The sequence below is a fragment of the Protobothrops mucrosquamatus genome, unplaced genomic scaffold, assembly GCF_001527695.2.
Source record: "Protobothrops mucrosquamatus isolate PMUCROS unplaced genomic scaffold, P.Mucros_1.0 scaffold1265, whole genome shotgun sequence".
Lineage (NCBI taxonomy): Eukaryota > Metazoa > Chordata > Lepidosauria > Squamata > Viperidae > Protobothrops > Protobothrops mucrosquamatus.
Window position 1 is genome coordinate 43,259 of NW_015387471.1, and position 26,246 is coordinate 69,504.

The 26,246-nt window shown below is 39.7% G+C and overlaps 1 protein-coding gene across 1 annotated transcript in view; it reads right to left on the bottom strand.

The window, feature by feature from the left end:
• Window positions 1-6,391: 6,391 nt before the first annotated feature.
• Window positions 6,392-26,246, bottom strand: part of SLC4A8 (solute carrier family 4 member 8) — a 51,275-nt gene continuing 31,420 nt past the window's right edge. Inside the window, exons 15-23 of the mRNA XM_029285090.1 lie at window positions 24,754-24,915; window positions 21,314-21,427; window positions 20,372-20,533; window positions 19,483-19,734; window positions 14,571-14,639; window positions 12,662-12,835; window positions 11,108-11,245; window positions 8,566-8,681; window positions 6,392-6,506 (exon numbers count right to left, since the gene is read on the bottom strand). Coding sequence (XP_029140923.1) covers window positions 6,392-6,506; window positions 8,566-8,681; window positions 11,108-11,245; window positions 12,662-12,835; window positions 14,571-14,639; window positions 19,483-19,734; window positions 20,372-20,533; window positions 21,314-21,427; window positions 24,754-24,915 — 1,302 coding nt within the window. The remainder of the gene's footprint in view (window positions 6,507-8,565; window positions 8,682-11,107; window positions 11,246-12,661; window positions 12,836-14,570; window positions 14,640-19,482; window positions 19,735-20,371; window positions 20,534-21,313; window positions 21,428-24,753; window positions 24,916-26,246) is intronic.

The window sequence follows — 26,246 nt, forward strand, 5'->3', positions numbered from 1 at the left end:
AAAACACTAGAAAAATGTGCCAGCACCTTTTCTTGGATTCCCCTCCTTCTTCAGTTAAGATTATGAAATTCTTCATAATTTTCAAAAATAGCCAACATGCTTGAACAACTGAACCCAGAGTGTGTTATCATCTTTCCCTATTTACCCCCCTGTCTGTTGGAATTGCAGTTCCATCATTTTAGGATTTCCAGTTTGTGGGAGATTAATCTAAAATGGATGAAGAGCAGACCTCATGAATGTTCTGGAAGAAACCGGAACAAAGTCTACAGTCCCTTAGCCCCCAATGAATGATATGGATTTACTACCTCCAGCTAGTCTTTATTTGTATTTTTCTGGTCCACTCTGCAGAAGATTGGAATATTTTTTTTTAAAAAAAAACTATGCTGTGGTCATGGAAACTATTAGGCATTCAGAGGCAACAAAGGTAAATTTTCCACCTTGCAATCTGTTGTCTTCCCTGTCCTGTCCTGTTCAGAAGTTTAGCCTCCTTCCTCTCGCTACTCCAAATGGATGTCAACCCTCTGAATTGAAAAACTATCTATCTGGATGCTATTTACAAAACAAATATTTATTCCCCTGTTTTTCCAAAAATATTTTATTCCTCAATAGATATTGGGCATCTTCTCTAGATTATGTCAGTGAAAGATACAATAGGCTTATTTCTCAATACTGGGGACCTTTTCCAGTCTTGAGGTTTACAGTATGCTTTAATTCAGAATGATCCAAGTACAGATCAATCTGTGGCACCTTTCAATATTATTCCAGAACAGATTGTTAGGAATGAGTCTTTTTCTTCCATTCAATCCTATCTGAAACCACCTGGACAGGTCCCTGCAATTTTCTTGGCAAGGTTTTTCAGAAATGGTTTGCCAATGCCTCCTTCCTAGGGCTGAGAGAAAATGACTGGCCCAAAATCACCCAGCTGGCTTCTGCCTTAGGCAGGACTAGAATTCAGATTCCTGGTTTCTAGCCTAATACTTTATCTATTATACTAAACTAGCTCTGTGATATGAAACTAGCCTTGTGTTAACCGAGGTGGTTGGTGTTTTATTTGACCAACTAATATAACAGTACTCTATAAATAACCAATAATTGCCACAATCCACACATTAATGTATTTTCTGCCTTAGCTATAACCTTGCAGAACTCTATCATGATGCTGTTTTCTGCCTTCTCCTCTTAGCCCCTAATACAAGTGGTCCTCGTTTACCAACTGCAGTTGGGATTGGCAACTCTATTGCTATCAGATGTAAAGTAAATGTCATGTGACGGTGCTCAATTTAGTGGTGATTAAGAGATGCACTGTGGATCATTAAACATGACATCATATCATGAGTTGCCACTTCCTAATGGCTTCCCCATTGAAGCCTGCTGTGAAGGTTATAAATGACAAGAATGTGACCATCAGATATGCAATCATCATAAATGTTTGCCGGTTGCCAAGTGCCTGAATCATAATCACATGACTGTAGGGATACTGCAATGGCTGCTACTTCAAGGACCAGTTGGAAGTATCCTTTTTCAGTGTTGTTCTAGCTTCGAATGATTGCTGAATGAGTGGTTTATATGTGAGGACTACCTGTATTGCTCTGCTATTTCCTACTCAGGTTCTACCAACTTATCCAAAGAGTCTTTCAGAACTTTTAGACACAAAGCTGAGCATTTTCTTTTACGATTATTAAATAAAATACATTGCCACAACTAAGACCCAGACCTGAGTCTAGGAGATGTGTGGTAGAGTTGTCTTCTCAGATCAATAAACCTTTTGAAAGATGCTTTTCCTTCCCAACTGATTAAATACTACTGGGTTCTTTTTCAAATTATCCATCAAATCATCCAATGACTGAAACTGTTTTATCAGGTTGAATATACTGCATCTGATAATGAAATGGGTTTCATTCATAAATCGGTCATAATTTTTATTTTATATTAAGTTAGGCAGAATAAAATAATGTATGTTCATTTGTAATTTGTTGCCTTTATATTTAGCACTGCTTCTCTCCCACTGCTCTATGAAAATTCATACTAATACAAACCACCACCTAAATTAAACTCATGAAGAGTTTTAGAATTGGGTGGTGATGAGAGACACTGCTGCAAAGCTCAAATTTCTGTGACTTCCTTTTTTCAGCAATGAAATCCATCAAAAAAACTGAAGGTCTTACTGAAAGATACTGGAATGATCGTTTGAAAAATACTGTCTCTTCATATATACAAATAGTCCTTGACTTACGACTGCAGTTGAGCTCAAAATTTCTGTTGCTAAGCAAGACAGTTGTTAAGTGCCTTCTGCCCCATTTTATGACCTTTCTTGCCACAGTTGCTAATCACTGCAGTTGTTAAGTTAGTAACATGGTTGTTAAATCAATCTGGCTTCCCCACTGACTTTGCTTGTCAGAAGGTCACAAAAGATAAGCATACGATCCTGGGATAATGCAACCGTCATAAATGTGAACCAGTTGCCAAACACCTGAATTTTGATTGTGTGATCACAGGGATGCTGCAACAGTTGTAAGTGTGAAAAATGGTCATAAGTCACTTTTTTCAGTGCCGTTGTAACTTCAAACAGTCATTAAACGAATGGTTATAAATCGAGAACTACCTGCAACTAATTTATGGGAAACTTGCAGATGGCATGCAGCGTCAGTCATCATACCTGCATAACCCAAGGTTATTCATCCCCTGAAGTTTTAAATTTGTTTAGTTCTCACTTAATTTTGTTCAAATTGCCATTATTTTATTATTCTTTATAATTATGATTAGGTAAGCAGGAGAATCAGTACTGTTTTAATTATTATCTTTATTTTAATATGTAACACGATTTAAATGCTTTTATTTAAAAACCCTCAAAATTTGTTTTGTGATGCAGATTTTTTACGGAAGAGTTTGTCATTTCCATGCAGTGGTCATCATGTGAATAACCACACGTGTATATGGACCATTTTATGAATTTTACCCATAACATGCTTTCTGAAGATAAAACATGCCTACTGGCTTCAAAGATTGGAAACCCGTGTCATAATGTTAAGTTGTCTCACGTCAATCAGCAAGAACCAATTGCTTGATTCTTTTCTATATTTGGTAGTGACATTGTAAGAATTTGAAATCTGAAATTTCCCATACTGAAGCAGCCTAAAAGATGAACTACCAAAGAGATGAGCTTACAAGATGACTTGGCCACACTTCTACAGTACAGAGTACAAGGAACACAGAGCCAGCTTGGTTTCCAAAAATACCAGTCCACATGGAAGCCTGGGATGTAAGTGTATATAACTTTGATTTCACATCCTTGCTAGCCTCACTGCATCACAAAAGACACAATGAAGAGTCATTTTGCTGCATCAAGACTGCATACCAAAGTGGATCATCTAAGAGTTCTCTGCAGGAAATGGCACCTCCCAGTTCCTAACAAAGGCAGCAATTTATGCTATTAGAGGAAATGTGGGGGGGAAAGTTTCATTGCCAATCACATTGCTCATCGATGCAGCTTTTTTCACTTTAGATTTTAATTATTGGAGCTAAAATGCATAAAGAAAGTAAACTTTTTGCTGCATACTTAACTGTCCAATATTTACAATGCGTTTTAGCTTAACTTTCTCAGAAATGATATACTGAATCTAACTATCTTGCTCCCGAGCGACTATGTGTGGGCAATCTTCCTTAACATTGTGACATGCCAGGATACTGGATAAGAATTTTGGGAACTGAACTTTAACACATCAGGTTAAAATGTTTTAACGCAGAGAATATCCGCATTAACACTTTGTGCATTGCCTTCAATGGGATTGTACTACAGTGCGTACAATTTGTTGTATGGTAAAAAAATAGATATGCATCTGTCCTTTTAAAAAAGTCTGCAAAATATTTATCTTATTCTCCAAAAACATAAATCCCCATTTCAACATGATGACCACACTCCAAAACACAGTGAACTCTTAAACAACAGGGGTTCAGTGGGGCTACTTTAAAGCAGTTTTCTTAGGACTGTATGCAAAGTGTGCTTTCGTCTCTATCATTTTGGTCCTTCTTTTTGTAAGCTGTCTTGAGTGCTAGAAACATGAGATTAAATATTCTATCACCAACAACAACAAGGAAAGAAAAAACAATGGTTTAGAATGGACTATAGGGTAGGAATGAACAATCTCTTTTTCTGTCCACAGTCATATTTCGAGGGAGATTAAACTATGGAGTCCACATGATGCTAGTGGATGGGATAAGAAGCAAGGTCTCTGTGGGATTAAAGTCATCCATTTTCTCTCCAACCCTGATCTCTTGTTTTTATCTTCTTGATGTCTTCTCTCTCCTTCTGTCTCTCCCCTTCTTCCTGTCAACCAAGCAGGCTGAGTGGAAAGGGAGAAATCACTTTTGCCAAATAATTTGTCTTATGTCATTATAACTAGAATTTTTTGGGAAATGAGACTGAGGACCACTTGAAATTATCTTTATTATTCTAGAGAAGAAGAACAGAATCTTGAAAACTGTCAGAGCTGCTTTGTACTACATCTTATAACGAGCAAAATTAGTTTGTATATGTGCGTTATTTTGAGTTTCTTTCTCATGTTTCCTTATTTCTCACATCTGGATAATATTTTGTGAATGACCACCCTTTACAGTTCATTCATCCCTTCCTATTCCCAAGGCCAGATATATATTTTATCACATGGATGAAGAGAGATAATAGATGTTTGCATTTCACTTAAGCATACTACACTACCTCTTAGTTTGTACACACCTTGAGGTCCAATATCTATTTTATTTTTGCCCACACATTACCTTGGCAACTAGTAATCATCAAAATAGTGCAAACAGTGACATTGACCAACTCTTCTATTAATCACCTTTTCCTCCCCTTTTCACTGCTGAGATCAATGGCTTGGCTGAATTCACCTAAATATGAAATCACATTAACAAAGCAACATACACATTTCCTTAAAATCTCTTCACAAGATTGGCTGCCAAATAAACAAGGAACCAAAAAAGAATTTAAGCAGCGTGATTATGAAATAAAAATGGGGGGAAACATAGAGACATTTCTCCCACTTATTTGTAATATTGGGTTACCTTTTATCAATTGCTTGTGTGGTAACTCAGCTACATTTTATTATTGGATTTTGCAAACAACACCCACATCTCTAAGTAGCACCCAATAAACCAAAACCAAACAGAAACTCAAAATAGTTGTGGCATAATGTTGCTGTACATTCAAAGTGGAAATTGTTGAAAACACACCGGAAGGCAAAAAAAAAAAAAAGTGGCAGCAATCTCTCTACTACTAAGAAATTGTAATACAGCAAATACAGCACATGTGTGTGCGTACACAAGAGAGTCTTTAACACTACTAGACTTTCATTACCTTGCTGGTCAAAAGATAATTAGAATGCCCACTGAAGCACACAAAGGATAATCAAATCACTTCTCAATGGCTTTAATATGAACCCAGTTACTTGTATGAAGGAAGTATCAGGGCAGCTAGTTAGTCTGCGCCTTTTCCATTGCAAAAGTATTTTCTTTCCTTCGCCTGCACATCTTGGCTCTTCCCTGAGTCATCTTCATGGATTGCAAGCTCTTTGTCCCAAGCCAAGTCCCAAATGGCCAAGCTGTAAATCGAAAATTGCCATTAGAGATACTAGTCCTGGATACCCTAAAGACATTTTCCCGGATCTTTTATTTTTCCCCACCCCAATTTGTAAGCAAATGAAACAGCAAATAATAACCATGGTTGTCCAATTATATCCTTGGCATATACAAACAGTCTAAAGTGGCACAGTAGTCTAGAAATGGAACGCTCACAATCAGAAGGCTGTGAGTTCGATCCTAAGTAGTGGCAGATATTTCTCTCTCTGGGCACAGTGAGTAATTGTCTGTTGTGAACTCTACATAGGTGTCAGGAAGGGCACCCAGTCAGTAAATGCTCGAGCTCTGTTCAGTCGCCCCGACTCCACCCCGATGCAAGGGTTGTCAAAAGAAAAAAATGGACAGAAATAGTTTGCAAACATCTGCTTCTGGACCAGAAGTTTGTATCATTAGTCAAATGACTGGTCTTCCTCTATCTATACACTATATATAATACAACTGTTGACTTGCCATGCTACACAGATGGTATGGTGATTTTGTGGGCATACATTGACTATATTCAGTTCACAGTAATAGATATAGGAAAGCTACAGTATTTGGAGAAGTGTGGATAACAATTTTCAGCATGCCATTTTTAAAACTACCCCATTTATATAATCTTCCTTGAAGACTATAGTGCCCTTGGTGCTCTTTGAGCTTAGTGGTTTTCTTGCAGATGTTTCCTTATCAAACTAGGTGACATTATCATTTCTTGAAGATTTCATGTAGTGATTTGAGACTGTCCTATAGAAAATTTCCATACCTATTCCTTTTAACTTCAGAGTTTTTCTGTGTTCATGGTGAGAGTCTTCCACACAGTTGTTTTAGGCATTTCTTCTGAGATGTTAATATCTGCGGGATCAGGCCTACAATGACATTTTTCATTAAGAGAACTTCATATTTAAGAGTTGATTCCCCTGGCTTAAATGAGATAGGAATTAATCACGGACTATTTCCAAATACAACACATATAATTCAGTTTCTTTCAAAACACTGAATTATATTTTATGATTAGAAAAATTGTCCTTTTCCCTGATTATGTGAACAAAGCCATGACTATACTAATTAAAAAGCCAGAAGTGTGGAATGCCAGAATTTTTAAATATTAAAAGTGACTGTCAATGAACAAATACAGTTCATACATATCCCTCTATGGGGGAGTGGAGGCAAGGAATAGCACCTGCGTTTTTCTGATATTGTTATCCTTTTCTTAGTTGTATACCACCCTCATTAGATATAAGTAGTCCTTGACTTACAGTCATAATTAAGCCCAAAATTCCTGTTGCAAAGTGAGACAGATGTTAAGCAAATTTTGCCCCATTTTACAACCTTTCTTGCCACGATTGTTAAGAGAATCATTGCAGTTGTTAAATTAGCAACATAGCTGTTAAGTGAATCTGGCTTCCCGACTGATTTTGTCAGAAGGTCACAAAAGGTGATCACGTGACCCTGGGATACTGCAGCCATCGTAAATATGAACCAGTTGCCAAGCCTCTGAATTTTGATTGCTTGACCATGGGGATGCTGCAGTGGTAGTAAGCGCAAAAAAAATGGTCATTAGAACTTTTTTTCATGCTGTTGTAACTTTAAATGGCCACTAAACAAATGGTTTTAAGTCAAGGACTACCTGTATCCACTTTGGAATAGAAAGTTCAGTTAGTTCAATACAAACCTTACTTTCTTCGATGGCACTCCAAACTCCAAAGAGTCTTTTTGAGTGAGATGGGTGTCATATACATTTAATAGATAGATGATAGATAGATAGATAGATAGATAGATAGATAGATAGATAGATAGATAGATAGATAGATAGATAGATAGATAGATAGATAGATAGATAGATAGATAGATAGATAGATAGATAGATAGATAGATAGATAGATAGATAGATAGATAGATAGATAGATAGATAGATAGATCTAGGAGCAAAATATCTTGTCCCACAACCCGCTGGAAATTCTAGCACAACATAACAGGCAACTAGGCGTAAATGAAGGGACTCATTTTTCCTTCAATAAGGTGTGTCTGGGAAAGAGTGGGAGAAATTCAATCCTTTGTTAGATCTATTTGTAGAAACTTATTTTCAGTACAGCTTCAATAATTTCTCATGAAAGAGCACCTGCAGAATAAACAAATAGTTTTGATTTTTCTTTTTTTTAAAAAAGTATAATAGTAGCTGCATTGCTCATGGGGGGGGGGGGGAGAAGAGAATCAGAATTAGAACAATCTGCAGAAATAGTTCCTTTAACAGCACAATGTTTTAAAACAGCTGCAAGCTTTGAGTTTAAAATCCTTCCTCCAGCTAAATAATTAAAAACCTCAAAAAAGAAGAGGACAGAGTTGAGGCTGACACTAGGACCTGAGGCAATCTTAAATGGAAGGAGAAGCCCCCCCCCCCCAGGAATGCTATTCTGATGTTAACTGGTGCAGGGTGGTGCTACACGTTGAGCAACAATAATAAGGGGACATCTTTAAAGATCTTGGGGGGGGGGGAGAATCCCAACTTGGTCCTTTTTAAGGACTCAATTTTGGAAATAGAAATTCCAGCAGCTACAATCCATATCATTTCCCATACAAGTGGGACACAGCTCAACTAGGCCGTGTATATATTTATAAAGCTGGAAACTATTTAAGATGCTACTCTTAAAAAAATGCCAGTGATGGAGCCATGAGTGTCTGCATATGAGCACAGTTGTAAAAGTGGTTGATGGCACTCAAATGATGTGACAAAGCAGGGATCTTCAAACTTGGCCCTTTTATGACTTGTGGACTTCAACTCCCAGAATTCCACAAGTCATAAAAGGGCCAAGTTTGAAGACCCCTGTGCCAAAGGGTATTCCAGTATCTTTCCAAAGAGGTTACTGGAAGAATTGAAATAGCAATACCAGCGGCGACAACAGCACAAACAACAACAATGTAATAATTGCTTTTAGCTTATTTTTTTTTCTTTACCTAATGTCAATTTTTGGTACATTTGTTGAGTTTCCTGGAACTGCCAAGTAATTTGAAGTCATTGGAGACATTTCAATTAAAGCTGAGGTGTGGTCTTCCATCATCTTCTCAGATTCCTTTTTTAACACAGAGAAATTTTGGTTTAGATTGTGATAAAATAATCTGCACCTAGGTCAACCAAAGTTTTCTATGACCGAATCGATAACAGTTACCTTTGGATAACATTTTCACCATTTTATATAGTGTAATTTATCACGTTTCATGACATTTGCCGACAATAAAGAAACAGGTTTCCACCAGAGTAGCCTGATCTGCATTATGCCCTGAACATATTATTTTATCTAAATTGCATCATTACTATATTAAAATGTTCCAATTTATTTAGCACCTACATAGCCCAGGCCTGGAGGAAGTGACGTTCTATCTATGATGGCCCAAGACATGAATCACTTTCCTAGAAGTTACCACCAGAGCCAGACAGTTATGCCCAGCCTGACCTAAGGGCCCATAATACCCACAGCAATTGCCACCCAAAAGAGACAGAGAGAGAGGGAGATGGCAAAAAATCATATCCAGAGAAGCCAGGAAACAAGAAACCTCTGTAGAAAAAGTCTGGGACCACACTACAGCAGATAAGAAAAAAGACATGGAAACATAAGAAAAAAGGACTGAAACTGTATGTGAAAACAAGCAATTTAAAAACTGTAGAAAATACTCTCTTTTATTAGCTGAAGAAGAAGGCAAACTTTTCTGCTAAAAACTGTTTTTTCCCTGGTGAAATTTCTGGAGAAAAAGCCAATCTTGTTTTTAAAGAAAGGTCTAATGCTCCCTCTCGTGGTCATTCATGAGAGCATAGAAGCAAGACTTGAAAGCAGCCTTGCACTGTTTCACCATAGTGGTGATTATGTTAGTAAGGTGTCTGGATAAGATCTGACTTAGTCTCCCCAAAGCACTGGAGAGCTGCCTGCAGAAGCCAGCGGTCACATCAGATCAGCAGCACACAGGAAAAAGGGACATGGAGTACAGTGTCCAGAAACCTGAAAGCAAATGAATCCATATATAGCCACAATTGTGTCATGAAAAAATGGAAAACATCAGTTATGGGCTGAGGATGAGATGGAGACAGTATCATGAGGACATAAGAAGGTACATTCAAGTTACGGTTAGGGCCACGTGTGAATGAACCCTTGGAAGGGAGAATACCTGCAATTGTCATGCCAATTCTATCTGCATGTATGTAAAGAACTGAATGGACCACACATTTATGTTGAAAAATTAAGGAGAACCAGTTTGGTGTAGTGCTTAAAGCACCAGACTACAAATCGGGACACTGTGAGTTCTAGTTCTGTCTTAGGCCAGCTGAGTGACCTTGGGCCAATCTCTCTCTCTCTCTTTCTCAGCCCAGCCCACCTCCCAGGGGTATTGTTTGTGGTGGAGAAAACAGGAGAAAGGAGCATTAGGTATGTTCACTGCCTTGAGCTATTTATGAAAATAAAGGCAGGATAAAAATAAATAGTATCTTTTTTGTTCAGAATTCCAGACCGTGTAAAGCAGGGGTCTTCAAACTTGGCCCTTTTATGACTTGTGGACTTCAATTCCCAGAATACCTCAGCCAGGCACACTGGCTGAGGAATTCTGGGAGTTGAAGTCCACAAAAGAGCCAAGTTTGAAGACCCCTGGTGTAAAGACAGCGAACTTTATTCAACTTTGTCCAAAAGGGATAAAAGATGTTGACAAAGATCAGTGAGAAAAGATAGGAAAGTCATTTAGCTGCTAAGCAGAGGAAAACTTTAAAAAGGGATCGCTAGACTCGTCCTTTCAACTCTGCTGAAGCACACTTAATTTCATACATACACACACAACACACCCACACCCACACACATACACATCTTGGTACAAGGTACAGGTAGTCCTCAACATAGAATCGCAATTGAGCCTAAAACAGTGATGGCGAACCTTTTAGAGACCGAGTGCCCAAACTGCAGCCCAAAACCCATTTATGTATCATCGGGTGCCGGGTGGGCGTGGCCCATTGGGTAGGTGTGGCCAATTGGGTGGGCATGGCCCATTGGGTGGGTGTGGCTGTGGTGGTAACGGCAGACTGGGTGGGACTAAAAAGTTCAATCAATCAATTCCAACTTTGCGAGATCTTTTTTTCCCTGCGAGAAGTTGAAACTGACTGATTGATTGAACCTTTTTTTTTTTTTGCACACGGTAGCGGAGGCCCAAAGCAAAAAGGTTTTATAAAACCCAGCTGAAGGCCTAGGACTGGGGCGACAGTGCGCGTGCCCACAGAGAGGGCTCTGCGTGCCACCTGTGGCACGCGTGCCATAGGTTCGCCACCACGGGCCTAAAATTTATTTTGCTGAGAGACAGTTGTGAAGTGAATTTTTATCACATGACCATGGGGATGTTGCAACAGTCATACGTGTGAAAAATGGTCATAAGTCACTTTTTTTCAGTGCTGTTGTAACTTCGAACAGTCACTAAACAAACGGTCGCAAGTCGAGGACTACCTGTATGTGTGCTTAAGCCTACTCACGTCTTCTTGTTTTGCCTTTTGGATAGCATCCTCTAATGTTTTCTTCTTGCTTTCTGGCATGAGGTCATCCAGCCAGCTGAGTTCCCGCTTTGAAAAGCATAAATCCATGACCTTTCGAACAAAGACCAGCGCTAAAACCTTTGGGAGGGAGAAAAGAAGAAGGAGACAGGGGAAGAAAAAAAAGAGTAACGTTCCTGAGATGACAGCAGAATTCACTGGAAATGAGCAAAGTAGATAATAAGCACAAGAAAAAAATGAAATCCAAAGAGAACCAGCGAGTAAGTCAGGCATCATCAAGATCTCTTTTTCCAAAAGTTTTCATTGTGGCAAATAAGCTTGCTTTTATGCTAATTCTGGGGCTGCTGTTCTCCCAATGTTAAATAAACACAACCACTGGTCTTTTATGATACTGCTGAAACCGATAGGAAAAGGTTAGAAACAATATAGATTTCATCAGGGACAATGGATGCAAAAAAAAAAGTGGATTTAATTATCTTGGAGCGATTTGGTAGACATACAGAAATGATCACATTGAGAGAAAATCAGATATTTTAACTCCAAGCACATGATTAAAACCACAACTCTTCTGGTTAAAAAAAAAGGCTCCTGTTAGCAAGCACGCTACAGGTAAGTCCTCACTTACCAACTGCCTTGTTTAGCAACCATTCAGCCCTTTTCATTTATGACCATCACAGCATCCTGCAGCCATGTGATCACCATTCATGGACTTCACAACTCCAACAAGCAGAATTAATTGGGAGAACACAGAAGTAAAATCACAAGTTGTGGCCATGTGACATCTCATTTAACGACCACGGTGCTTAGTGATTGCCAGTCCTAGTTGAGGTCAGTAAGTGAGCACTACCTGTACAGCCCACTTGGGAGAACCTCCACCATAGCCATTAAGCATACAAGCAAGATATCTATTAACACTGAAATTTAGGAAGAGATGATGGATAGTATTGACCTATTATGTCAATTGGACATGGAATTGTGAAATGGCATATTCCATCAAATCTACAAAAGCCTTCTTTATCCTAATTCCCAGTTTGTAAATAGTTCCACTGTTAATGTTTTCCCCTTAAGCCAGCAGCAATAGCTGATATATAGTAATTAAAGCACCAGGCTATAAAACAGGAGGTTCCAAATTCAAGACCCACCTAAGCCATGAAAGCCAGCTGGGTGACCTTGGGCCATCACTTTCTCTCATCCCAACTCACTCATAGGGTTGTTGTTGTGGGGAAAATGGGAAGAGGAAGGTGTGTTTGATATTTTTGTTGCCTTGAGTTATTCGTAAAAAATAATCAAGGCAGGATACAAATAAATAAATAAAATATTGTCACTCACTTGTTTTCTGACATATGTATAATATATAATCAACGACACATTTCTTTAGCATTGCAACTCAGGATTCTCAGCAAAATCATATCTTCTTAAAATTTGGAAATGTCATACAGTACCAGATCCCAGGTTAATGCCTTTGAGACATAATTCTGACCTTCCTCCCCATGCCCTTATGACAGAGATGGACACTTCCAGCTTAAGTATTTTTACCATCATGGGAAAGATAATGGCTGCAGGAGATGTCTTGACAACCCACAAAATGATCAGGCAGGTCAGCTGGATCATTGTGAAGAGATACACTTTCCTCAGCGGGACATGTCGCAGGTAAATGAAATCAGGCTGATGCTTGCTGGGCATTCCCATTAGCTTCAGGCGATCAAAAAACTAGAAAAATAGTACAACAAAAACAGCAGGTGTTGAAAAAGATGCAATTAGTAGAGTAGGCATTCTAAAAATTATATTACTCCAACGGAGCATCCTGAATTTGTTCATGATGACTGGGAAGGCAAGGCAGATAGTTGTACAATGGATGTGCTGCCATAAGGAAATCATCGCACAGCCTAGTACACAGGTTAAGAGTATTTTTCACACAAGAGCTTTAGTCAGCCAAAAGCCATTAACCTTCATTCTAAACCTGCATCCTATGAACAGGAATCATATATTATTATTACTTTAATTTATACCCCGCCCTTCTCCCGAAGGACTCAGGGCAAAAAGCTGGGGAATTCTGAAAGTCCACACATTTTGAAGTTGTCACGGTTAAGAAACGCAGCTCTTAAACAATGACATATCCTCACAACTTATAATTTAAAGATATTACTCAAGCTTTGAAATGTTATAATGCTTAAGAAACAGCCCAGCTCAAAGTAAGGCATACGTTTTGCATTCCATGGATCAGAACTTCAGCCCCCAATATCTTCTGTTGAAAGATGGAATGTAGTACTTAATAGAAAAGATTTACAATAAAAGAAAATGTATGTACTTTGGGGGTCACAAGCAAGCATGAAATAAATATATTGTGTCATATTCTGATACAGTACAGAATATACAAAGTATGTTGTTGTTCAGTCACTACGTCATGTCCAACTCTTTGTGACTCCATGGACCATGGTATGCCAGCTCCCCTGTCCTCTCCTGTCTCCCAGAGTTTACCCAAATTCACGTTCCTTGTGTCAACAACACTATCTAATCATCTCATCCTCTCCCCTCCTGTTCTCCTTTTGTCATCAATCTTTCCCAACATCGGGATCTTTTCCAATGAACCCTCTCTTCTCAGGAGGTGGCATACGAAGTATATCTGCATCCTTTTAAAATAGAAGTCACCAACTTTTTTCATGAGATGGCATTATACCAAGATTTCAATAAGGACATTGGCAATAAACTATATATTGTTTTTTAAAAAATGAAAAACCTGAAAAATGGTCCAAATCTCAAGGTTTTATGATGTCCAACTCAGAGGGTGATGGGGAAGAAGTGAAGGTTATGTGCTCTGATCCATTAACAGGCAAACATCCCAGAGACCCAGGCTCTAGAATGTAACAAATATCCAAACCTCTATTGTCCAGCTTAGTGATGTCTGGGCCACAATTACTAGATCAAAACCCAACAGATCAATGACTCATCTTATGGAAGCCCAAAGGACTGAACCATAGAGAAATGTAAGTCTGCAAGGCCTTGATACTTAAAGCAAAATTTCTGCTATTTTCTGCAAAGCTACTACGCAGTATTGTCTTTGGACAATGCTGAAATTGTCAGAATTATTGTCGGACCATGCTGGCCGCCTCAGCCAAGAAACGGAGATGAGCAGGGGTCCCCAATCCCCGGTCTGTGGACCAGTACCAGGCCGCAACATGCCAGCAACCAATCCACACAAACAAGCAAAGCCCCATTCGTGGGATGCAGGCAGCACACAAAACCACGCACTCTCCGGTCTGTGGAAAAACCTCTCTCCACAGAACCCGTCCCTGGTGCCCAAAAGGTTGGGGACCTCTGTCCTAGAGTTGGTCATGACCGACTATGTTTTTACTATGGCAAATCTGGTGGAATGTATGTTTTCTCAGTTCAAAATGCAAAGTGCTTTTCTCAACCTTGCTATGCCTACGTAAAAATATATAAATACCTGTATTCCGTTCAGAGAAGAAACACCCATATATAAAAACACTCCATAGAGAACAGGCATAGGTATAAACTGAAAAGAAAAAGAATGTAATAAGTATTACATGGAATGGAATTTAGGTATATCACTAAATTCTTTATAACTAAAACAAATAATACCATCTTGTTTAACAATACAGGTAATCCTCGGCTTACAACAGTTAGTTTAGTGACTGTTTGAAGTTACAAAAGCACTGGAAAAAGTGACTTATGACTGTTTTTCACAATTACAACTGCTGTAGCATTCCCATGGTCACATGATCAAAATTCAGTCACTTGGTATATTTATGACAGCTGCTGCGTCCCAGGGTCATGTGATCACTTTTGTTTCTTTCTGAAAAGCAAAGTCAATGGGGAAGCCAGATTCACTTAACAACCATGTTACCAACTTAACAACTGTGGCAAGAAAGGGCATAAAATGGGGCAAAACTCACATAAAAACTGTCTCATTTAGTAACAGAAATTGTGGTCGTATGTCAAGGACTACCTGTATAACTCCCCATAAATATGACATCTTTTTTTAAAAAAATAAACCCTACTCAATCACTGTTAAATATACTGGGGAAAATTAGTACATTTTGGCAACCACACTGTTATTATTTTCTGCGCTACAGTCAGCCTTTGAAATACCACACGTAAATGTAACCTTTCTACTTGGTGAAAAGGGGCATGACCACACAAAGCAACTCTAATTTAATGTGGTTGTTCAGTTGAGTGGTGATTGACAGGGTCATGCAAAGGTCAAGAACAGCAGTGTACTCTCCTTTCTGGAAGGTTTTAGACAGGAGCTTGATGGACACCTATCAGGGGTGATTTAGTACAGGGGTCCCTAACCCAACAGGAACCAGTCCACGCAAGCGAGCGAAGCCCCATCTGCACACGCGTGGGATGCAAGCAGCGTGAGAAACTGCATACACACACACACACAAACACACACACACAGAGTCCGGGGAAAAACCTCCCTCCCACAGAACAGGTCCCTGGCGCCCAAAAGGTTGGGGGCCACTGGCTTAGTGAATTTCTGCACTCTTGAATCACAGAGTTCAGAAATAGTTTTCAGAGACAGAGAAAAGGAGATACAATTTGCTCTCCATGCTAGCATTCTGAACATGCGGAATAGGGCAATGGTGGAGAACCTATGGCACGTGTGCCAGAGGGGGCACTCGGAGCCCTCTCTGTGGGCTTGTGCACCTCGCTCTTTGGCTAAGTTTTCACAGGAAAAAGCCATTTCTCAAGCCCCTTCCTAGCCAAAACAAGCCTCCGGAGCGAGCGAGCTGTTTTCAGCTTTGAATTATATCAAATCTGACACCAGAAACAGACTAACAGATGACCTGAGTGCTGCATGTGTTGCTCTCAAACTTACAAAGTATAAGCCAAGGTTAGACAAATTATCAGCATGCATACAACAGTAAAAATCACATTAATTGTTCAAAAGCATGCCAAATGCAAACTTTTACCTTTCAGTAAAAAGTTTTATCATTAAAAGCTTTGTTATTGTGTTTTTCTTTTAAGACAAAAGATGTTAATGTATGAGTTGTTTTTTCTAAACTAAAACCTCAGTATTCAGATTAAATTGCCATGTTGGCACTTTGCGATAAATAAGTGGGTTTTGGGTTGCAGTTTTGGCACTCGGTCTCTAAAAGGTTCGCCATCACTGGAATAAGGTATTATTATGTTTAAACCCCAAGGGTCATAATTGTTTTTGAACAATTATGATAACTTTTATTTTAAATGAACAAAATAGTCACTCTTGGTCTTTATAGCCAAGGATTTATTAAAGTTAATGTTAGTATCAAATCTGTCTTTAATATGGGCCATGGGATACAATGTTGCATTTACACATTTTATTTTGGAATTAAATGCAGAAAATCACACATTAACAGTTACAGGTTTCTCTTGGCTGTGGAGGTTTACTGAAAGGTACAGATAGTCCTCAACTTACAACCATTTGTTTAGGGGCCATTCAAAATTACAACAGCACTAAAAAAAGTGAATTATAACCGGTCCTCGCACTTATAATCGTCACAGCATTCTCACAATAAAAATTCAGGCACTTGGCAACTGGTATGTATTTACAATGTTTGCAGTGTCCCCAGGGTCTTGTGATCACCATTTGTGATCTTCCCAGCTGGCTTACAATAAGCAAAGTCATTTTTGGGGAGGGGCGGGGGGGGAGGAGCCGGTTTCACTTAATGACATGATACACTTAACAGCTATAGTATTTGCTTAACAATTGTGGCAAAATGGTCATGAAATCAGGCACAGCTTACTCAACAACTACCTTGCCTAGCGATAGTGGTCATAAGCTGAGGTACTATATATACAATTTATAACTGTGGTCATAAGCTGAGGATTACCTGTCCTGTAGAATGTATCTATAGATAAGCTTCTAAATAAAATGAACAACAGAATGGTTTTAAGGGGAAATTTAAGATAAGATAAGATAAGATAAAATTGTGGCACTGAACCATTTTAGTCTACCTGCTCAGGCATGAACAAAGCCATTTGTCTGAAATGGTATAGGGCAGGGATAGGCAACCTTGGCTCTTTTATGACTCGTGGACTTCAACTCCCAGAATTCCTGAGCCAGCCATGCTGAGGGGAAAGGGAGAGGTTTCCAAGCTGAGCCATGCTGGCTCAGGAATTCTGGGAGTCCACGAGTCATAAAAGAGCCAAGGTTGCCTATCCCTGGTATAGGGTTTCCTGCCTGAGCAGGGGGTTGGACTAGATTACCTCCAAGGTCCCTTCCAACTTTATTATTATTATTATTATTATTATTATTATTATTATTATTATTATTATTATTATTATTAAGCATGGCTCTTCTGTTTCACTATGTTACTTCACTGGATGGTGACTACTGATAATGCCAGTCACTGCTGTTGGGAAGTTACAGAGACTTCAACAGCTTTTTACATTTCACCAATATCTGATTTCATTGTGTATTTTTTTCCACCTCGTGTATGCATATACACATATGCACAGAGAGGCATCTCTAACAGACTGTGTCAAAATGACAACATATGCAGCAACTTTAGGATACAAACTCTGTCCTGATGTCCTGATATCTGATGCAAATACACAAATAGCAGGTTTTGTATCACAATGTGTATGTCATCATTTGCTCTCCCTTCCACCTCGCAATGCCTAGCCTTTATATAAATGTGCATGTCTATGCATGCATGCTAGGATGGTGAACAAGACATTTCAGAATATGCAGGAGCACATAATAAAGCACCTCTTTTTGAACATTTAAAGTAACCCAGTCATTTTTCAGGCACACGCAGTTGCTTGGCAAGCTCTCCCAGATCACCACCGTAGGAACAGGCATGCATTTTCTGTTTCACGTACTAAAGAGATTCTACAGAATCTCTTAAATTTTAAAGGATTTGCATATCTTTATCAGGCTGGGCTACACTTTGGATTGGGGGAAAGAAGGGTGCTTCAAAATGTGTGGATACATTCTGTGATGCTTGCATACCGATAGCAAAAGTCAGCAAATCCTTAAAGCAGCTGTTTCTTTTCCTTGGATCATCCAGATGTCCTCAACCACAGCAACACAAGCTTTAAGGAATAGCTAACAGGAGCTACGTGCATACCCATGAGTATGCCAAAACACCTTTTCCCCCTTCAAACCCAAATTGCTGCATATTTATGAAAATGAATCCAGGATGTTACACAATCATAATAATGAGATCATTAATGGAGCAGTACATGCACTGCCAGAGCTTTCTGCAGGTAATCTTTGACTTACAACCATCCTAGGGACTGGAAAATTAATCATTAAGTAGTGCGGTCATTAAGTGGGATATCACATGTTGGCAATTGATTTTATGATCTTTTTAGCCACAGTCATTTAGCAAAACATTGTGGTTGGTTAAGTGAGACATCACACGACAATGACTTGTGACCATCCCTGCTGGCTTCCCCCACTGACTTTGCTTGTCGGAAGTTTGGCTGGGAAGATAGCAAATTATGATCACGTGACCATGGAATGCTGCCACTGCCATAAATGCATAAAAATTGCCCAGCACCTGAATCATCACCTGGCCACAGAGACGCTGCGATAATCGTAAATATGAGGACCAGTTCTAAAACACTTGTTTCAGAGCAACTTTGAGCTGCCACTATATATATGGTTGTAAGCCAAGGACTACCTCTATGGCATTGGGATACCATGGCTATACATAATAGAGCTAGTTTGGTGTAGTGGTGAAGGTGATAGCCTACCCCTGGCCTAGAAACAAGGAGACTGTGGTGGTTCTAGCCCCACCTTAGGCATGAAAGTCAGTTGGGTGACTTTGGGCCAATCATTCTTTCTCAGCCCAACCACCTCACAGAGTGATGGTGGTGGTGGTGGGGGAATAGGAACAGAAAGGAGTCTTAATGTACATTCACTGCTTTGAGTTACTTATAAAATAATAAGGGTGGGTTAAAAAAAAAACACTAATAAATAAGGAAATTGAAACCCAGATGTGGAAAGCAGTTATTAACTCTATTGCCTTGCAACCCCATGGGCAGAATTTGCTCACTGTTCTGGGAAATGATGCAGAAAGATATATCTTTGTTTTCTGTATATAAAAGGAGTATCAGATGCCAACTTGAATGGGGAGGGGGGGAATATCTTCAGGGGGTGGTGGTGTCAACAGGACTAAGGCCCACTTCTTTAAATAGGCTTCAAATCTTCTCCTGACTTGGTTTGCGAAAGTCAAAAGTAGTTTTTGATAAATGCTACTAAAGATATGCCCTTTCAGAATGGGTCTTTCGAGGCCAGGTTGATGTCTCAAGCCAACACAACTCCATTAAAGCTAAGACTATTTAAAAGAGGGAGAGGAGGTTGCCCCGACATACCCTTGAATGTTCTTCCATGCTTTTACCTTTAACACACTAGTGATGAAGACTGAGAGGCCCATTAGTACAAAGATCATCACTCCAGTTACTCTTTGTTCAATTATGCCCAGGAATTTAGGTTGCTCCCCAGGAGCTGCTACAGTAGACTCAAGTCTAAGACTGTTCACGTGACTGATGGAAATGACGGTGGCAGCAACATACCAAGGCAACCCCATCACTGAACACACACCAAGCATGATGGCCACCATGAGAAGGTCCAGATGGTAGCCACATCCTTTCTGTGGAAATAGAAATCATTAGCAGAGGTTAATTAAAACCCTGTTATCATTCACTCTGATTCACTGGATATGTGCTAGAACAGGGGCCTTCAAACTGGGCCCTTTTATGACTTGTGGATTTCAACTCCCAGAATTCCTCAGCCAGGCACGCTGGCTGAGGAATTCTGGGAGTTGAAGTCCACAAGTCATAAAAGGGCCATGTTTGAAGACCCCTGTGCTAGACAAAAGGTTACTAGAATCATCAAAAGTTAGAAAAGGTTATTTGTCACTTGAAATGGAAAGAAAACTGGCTCACCCGGTTTCAGAAAACTGGAAATAAAGTTATTCCACAGGAACTTCAGATTGCCATTTCAAGAACAGATTTAAAGTTTTAATCTCTACTGTATGCTATGGGTTCCCTTCCCTCCCTCCCCCCCCCCCCATGTACAGTATGTGTACACTGGATTATAGCTATAATGGGATACATTTCACTGTGTCAGTCCTATAAAAAACCTGTTTGAAATAGCACAACTTTCTGATTTTACTCAAACTAAAGTTCCACATAGTCTGGATTATGCTGCTGTTCCACTGTGATTTTACTTCTCACGTCACAGCCACAGAAAGAAAAGCTTGGCAAATTATCCTGCTGCTCTGTTACCTTAAGTTTATGTTCTTTCCTGTTCACAATAAGTGCTGTGATTTGTTGGTCCATAAATATCAGTATAGTACAGAGTAATGCTGGGATGATAGCTGCTAGCACAGACCACCAGGGATTGGGGCCTATTGGGTTAATGAGCCATCCACGGTCATCTCTTGTTGGCTGTAGAAAAAAAAATACACAGATACAACAGTAAACCGTGCCATGTTTGTATGCCCCCCCCCACCTGCTCTTGTTTCAGCTGAAATTCTTCTGGCTTTCTAGACAATGATACAGAAATGCCATTGGATGATGAACATGTGTCTCAATTGTGAATGTAAACCTATGATTCCTGCTTGGCAGGGAGTTAAAATGTTGGTTATACATGATTTCTAGGGCCAAGCCCACGGAGCATTTTGAATGACATACTACAGGTTTCACTCTAAAAAGCAGAAGGGGTTATAAGAATGAAATAGACAGAGCCTGCATATTAAAAGTGAAATTTAGTTTAATTTAAATTAAACACCTTAAAGACTCTTACTTCAATCATTCCCTATAAAGTTAGCCTTATTCCCCTATTACCACAATTAAAACCCCAATTTTATGGTGACCTTTGGCCACTGAGTCACATGCAAGCTTTTCAGGGGCTAAATGCAACTCAAGAATCTCAGGGTTGTATCCCACTTACATTCCCACCACTCTAAAGTACTTTTCCCGCTTCAGAACCAAAGTGCAGAATATCCCGAATGTTACAAACAGGATCTCAGTTCCCAGTCAGCCAAACATGCAGCCTCAATGCCCTTCACTAATACACAATTAGCCACAAAGTGGGACATCCTAAAGGATACGAGAAACCACACAGGGCAGGCCTTGGATTCTCTGTTCCAGTTACTCAGGCAAGAGATGTTTTCCCCATACCACTACGTGCACTTAGAGGAATTCAAGATGAGGTGAAGTACCTACCTTGAAGGCACCTGGGACATTCAGTTTTGGTGATGGGATTCCAGTGAAGTAGTCAATTAGGACCATGACAACAATGGTTATAAAAATTGCAAAATCACCTACCACATAGCGTATCTAAAGAGGGAGAAAAAAAACCACACATGTCTCAACAGGATTAGAGTTAGTATGCATAGGACTTGATCTACGTACCTAAATAATCAGTTCCAGATAAATCAAATGTTGGATATATGATATTTATATTGCCAACCAGGATGCCTGCTGGACATTGGACAGATGCACTGTCCACCTGATGAATAATTGCTCCTGAAATCTCAAAATAAATGCCATGAAATTTCAGTGCTTGTGTAAGGCAATCAAAAGTGACTTTGAACTCCTTGCACAAGAGCTTCTACAGTTCTGAGATCGTATGAGCTGTTCTGAAAAATTTGGAACACAGGAAAAGACAGGGTGGTTTTAAGAAATGTTATTTCTAAAAATTCTATCTTCTGTTTTCATTCTCAAACAAATCTAGTTAAACATCATCTGTTCTTTTCTTCCAACCTTTTCCCACACTTTGCTCAAGGGAAGATTTAGTAGAGAGGGCATGACACTGATTGCAGGTGTCTAATATTTTCAGTCTGTTAGGCACATACAGAATTTGAAGTGCTGTGGTGGTCTGCTTCACACATTGGATTAAAGCTCATTGAAGTTAATTTTAGATTTTGGCTTAGGCACTATGGATGGTAAGTCATGATTTATGGTTTATCAAACACAGCCACTGTTTGATTTGAACCTAGCCAAATAATATCTTTTAATTATATATAATTGGCTTTAATCAAACAGTCTCTCCCAAGGTTTAAAAATATAAGTATAGCCTTCTGGGACCTGCTTATCCCAGTGTGGTTTTAAAGGGAGCTTGGGTTTTTCCCCCAAAAATCTGGCATATGTCTTGGTTAATGCCCTTGTTGTGGCTTGAAATGAGGTGAGGAGGGTGCTGGATTTAGTTGCACCTGTACAGACTCTCTGTGGATGTGGATCTTATAGACCACTTTGGTTTACCATCTCCAAGAGATGACCAAAAGATACCTAGAGCTTCACTGGAGGAAAATAAAAAGTTAATCAAGCACAGGTAAGAAACTTCATTAGGACTTACCCTAAGGCAATAAGGGCTGTGAAATATACTTACTTCTCCATCTTTTTTGTTCTGCAAATAGCCTCCCAGTGGCCCTGTTGTGGGTGATCAGGTCCTTCCTTGGTAGAGAGAAGCACGAGTTCTTGCAGGGCCACTTGGAGGAATGTTCTTCTTAGAACCAAAGAGAAATATTCTCCTTAGCCAAAGTTTAACTGCTCTAGTTAGACTGTGGATGAGCATATCTGTTGGAAGTGACTGAGATACATCCTATTATCTGAGAGGAGTTCATATCAGAAGGTCTTGAGGAAGTGGGAAGGGTCCTCACAGCTGTGAGTTTGCCATCTGTGTTCTGGATCCATGTCATTCTTGTTGGTTAAGGCCTTCTGGGAGGTGACATCTGGTTGGGTCTAAGTGGTGGTCAATGCCTCTTTGTGGGAAGTAGTGGTATTCCTTTCTCAAGAGGCTATCCCTGGACCAACAGCTCACGATAACTTTCATCCAGTCTTCAACCTTCCCTTTCCCATCACTTTGTTAGTGATGATTACTGCTCAGCTACTAGGGCCTTGAATGGATTATCTGGGCCCTTTTTAGCCTGGATTCAGACCCGGGTAAAGTACCGAGATGACATTGTCATGCTTGCTGATTACCTTGGATGACTTGGGACAAGGGAGATTCAACCATTCTGGCCCTCCTGGATCTCTCAGAGATTTTCAGTATGATCAAGCATGGTATCCTTCCGAAACCAGCTTCTGGCACTGGAAGTGGGAGGTCCCTGCAATGTGGGATGCATCAGGGTTCAGGGCTCTTTCCAGTCCTGTTTTAACATCTATATGAAACTGTTTATTGAAGTAATTTGCCAGCATGGGTTGCAACATCATCAATATGCTCTTGTATATCTTCACTCTGGGTCAAGCAGGTGATGCTATTAAGGTGTAGACCTAGTGCTTGAAGCTATTTTGAGATATGGATGGAGAGGAATTGACTTTGACTCAATCCTGGGAAGATGGAGTGGCTTTTGGTTTTTGGCCCTTTTGTGCCTGGAGATATGTCATCTTTGACTCATCGGACAAAACTGATGTATAATTTGGGAATTCTTCTGGACTCGTATCTACTGTTTGATGAGAGGGTGGTAACTCTGGCAGAAAGGGGCGGGCTTTTCATAGATTCATCTTCTGCCCAACTGTGCTCTTTCCTGAACCAGGAGGCTTACTTCGTGATCGCTCATGTCTTGGTTACTTCCTATTTGGATTATTACAACATGTTCAATATAAGGCTGCCCTTGAAGACTACCTGGAAGTTACAACTGGTCCAGAATGCAGTGGAACTCACAGTGTTGGACATTCCTAGGTTCGTCCATATGACATCCCTGTTATGTGAGTGGTACTTACTCCCAGTTTTTTTTCCAAGTGCAATTTAAGATGCTGGTTATTGTTTTATTTTTAAAGCCCTACATGGCATGGAACCAGGTTATCTACAGAATCAACTCTCCCTGAGGACATCTGTGCATCCCACCAGATGAAAACACTCTGGATCTCTTCTCTTAAACCCTGCCATCTAATGGATTCCGACAAGCATGTCTTTTCCATTGCAAACTCTGCCCTATGGAACACTCTCCCCCTTGAGAACTGACAGGTTCCTATCCTTCTATCCTTCCAGAGAGCATTTAAAACCTGGCTCTTCCCCCAGACATTGGGACAGGATGGGGTTAGAGTGGGAGAAGAATGTGGCTGCATCAAAGAAGTGTGGCTGTAGCACCAGGTTTTTTTGTTTTTAGTTTTATTGCTGTTGGTTTTATATTGTATTTATATTATTTTATTGGTTGTGAGCCACTTAGAGTTGTTTTTAAGATCAGCAGCTATATAAATGTTTTAAATAAATCTGGACAATGACCTTCTTAGCCCAGCTTTTTGCTTCTTATAGGGACCAACAATTGCCTCTGGTCTGGAGTATCTGGAAGGAGAAGGCAGACACATATCCTCCTCCCACCACTGTTCCCCTTTAACTGGTATATGGAGACATCCTGTTCCCAACCCACTCTCAAGACGGCAATCTGTAGGTAAGATAATGAAAAACAGAAAAACAATGAGAACTAGACTTCCATCTGAATGCAGATTGGCTCCACTGCCTAGAAATGAGGGGAGAGATTCCCTTCAATTTCCAACAATGGTATTTATTATTTATTTATTTAAATGTATCTGCCACCCATCTCACCTAGAGGTAGCTATGCATTCGAGGAAATCCATCTGGCTAGACACCATTATAGAGAAAAGCAGACAGTAGGAATTAGTCAGGGTTTCAAACTGGTGTTAAGCTGCTGGCATCTACTTACTTTTGTGGGAAAATATGTACTGCTCCTAAATTTCTTCAGTGTGCTCGACAAAATATAGGTTGTAAAGAACAAGATGCAGCACCACAAAAGAACATCGGGGGTAAGAGGTCCTTTGTCTCCACATGTAGATCCTATGAATTCTCCATGCATCTCCTGACATTGCTGATTGGACAAAAAAAAATATTAAAAAGTAGCAAAACGTACAGTGTTTTCAGCAAAGATATGGGGCTAGCTGTGGATAAACTATAATAAACATCTGAATACATTAAGGCTCCTAATTCTCAAATGAAGAAAACGTCATACAAGAACTGAAATTAGATCTCAATTTCAGTTACATGTAGTGTTCTGTCCCCAAGCAACAAGAACTTTTAGATGCAATTGTACACATTTAATAATGCTTTGGGGAAAATATTAAGTTTAAAATCCAGAATGTTGTCAACGCATGCATAAAAGAAGTGTTTAAAATTTAGCATCAGAGTAAAGCATATCAGGGGTGGAAATCAAAATGAAATTAAAATGAAATATGGTACGAGGGCAATTTGGAAATAAGCCTCCATTTGGTTGTCAATGACAGACACTCGCTGATACAGAACTTTTATTATGCACATTAGAAAACTACAACATTACATTACTTTTCGACATGATCGCCATTCAAATTGAGGCATTTGTCATAACATCTTATAAGGTTTGAAATTCCTTAGTAGTAGTCGCTCGGTGCCAAATCTGGGCTATGGGGGGGTGGGTGATCAAAAACATCCCAACAGAATTGCTTCAAAAGTTCTTGGGTGCGTCTAGCGGTGTGCGGGCGAGCATTATTGTGAACCAACACCACACCAGAAGTTAGCATGCCCTGACACTTGTTATGGATGACTTGTCTGAGTTTTTGTAATGTTTCACAGTAGACTTCTGAATTGATGGTCGAACCACGCTCCATGAATTTCACTAGCAGTACTCCTTTTGTATCTTCACATTTGGCCAGATTTTCTATGGTACCACTTCCGGTGTAGTGTTGGTTCACAACAATGCTCACCGGCACACCGCTAGACACACCTAAGAACTTTTGAAGCAGTTCCATTGGGATGTTTTTGATCACACACACACACACACCCATAGCCCAGATTTGGCACTGAGCAACTACTATTAAGGAAGTTCAAATCTTGTAAGATGTTATGACGATGTGCCTCAATTTGAATGGCAATTACGTCGAAAAGTATTGCAATGTTGTAGTTTTCTAATTTGTATAATAAAAGTTCTGTATCTGCGAGTGTCTGTCATTGATAACCAAATAGAGCATGGGTGTCCAAACTTTTTTCAAAGAGGGCCAGATTGGATGAAGTGAACGTGCTGGAGGGCCGAACATTTTTCCGAACATTCTTTGAACCATTACAATTAAATGCAAATGAATTATTTTATGCCTCTTTCCTCTCCCTCTCTTTCCTCTTTCTCTCTCTCTCTCTCTCTCTCTCTCTCTCTCTCTCTCTCTCTCTCTCTCT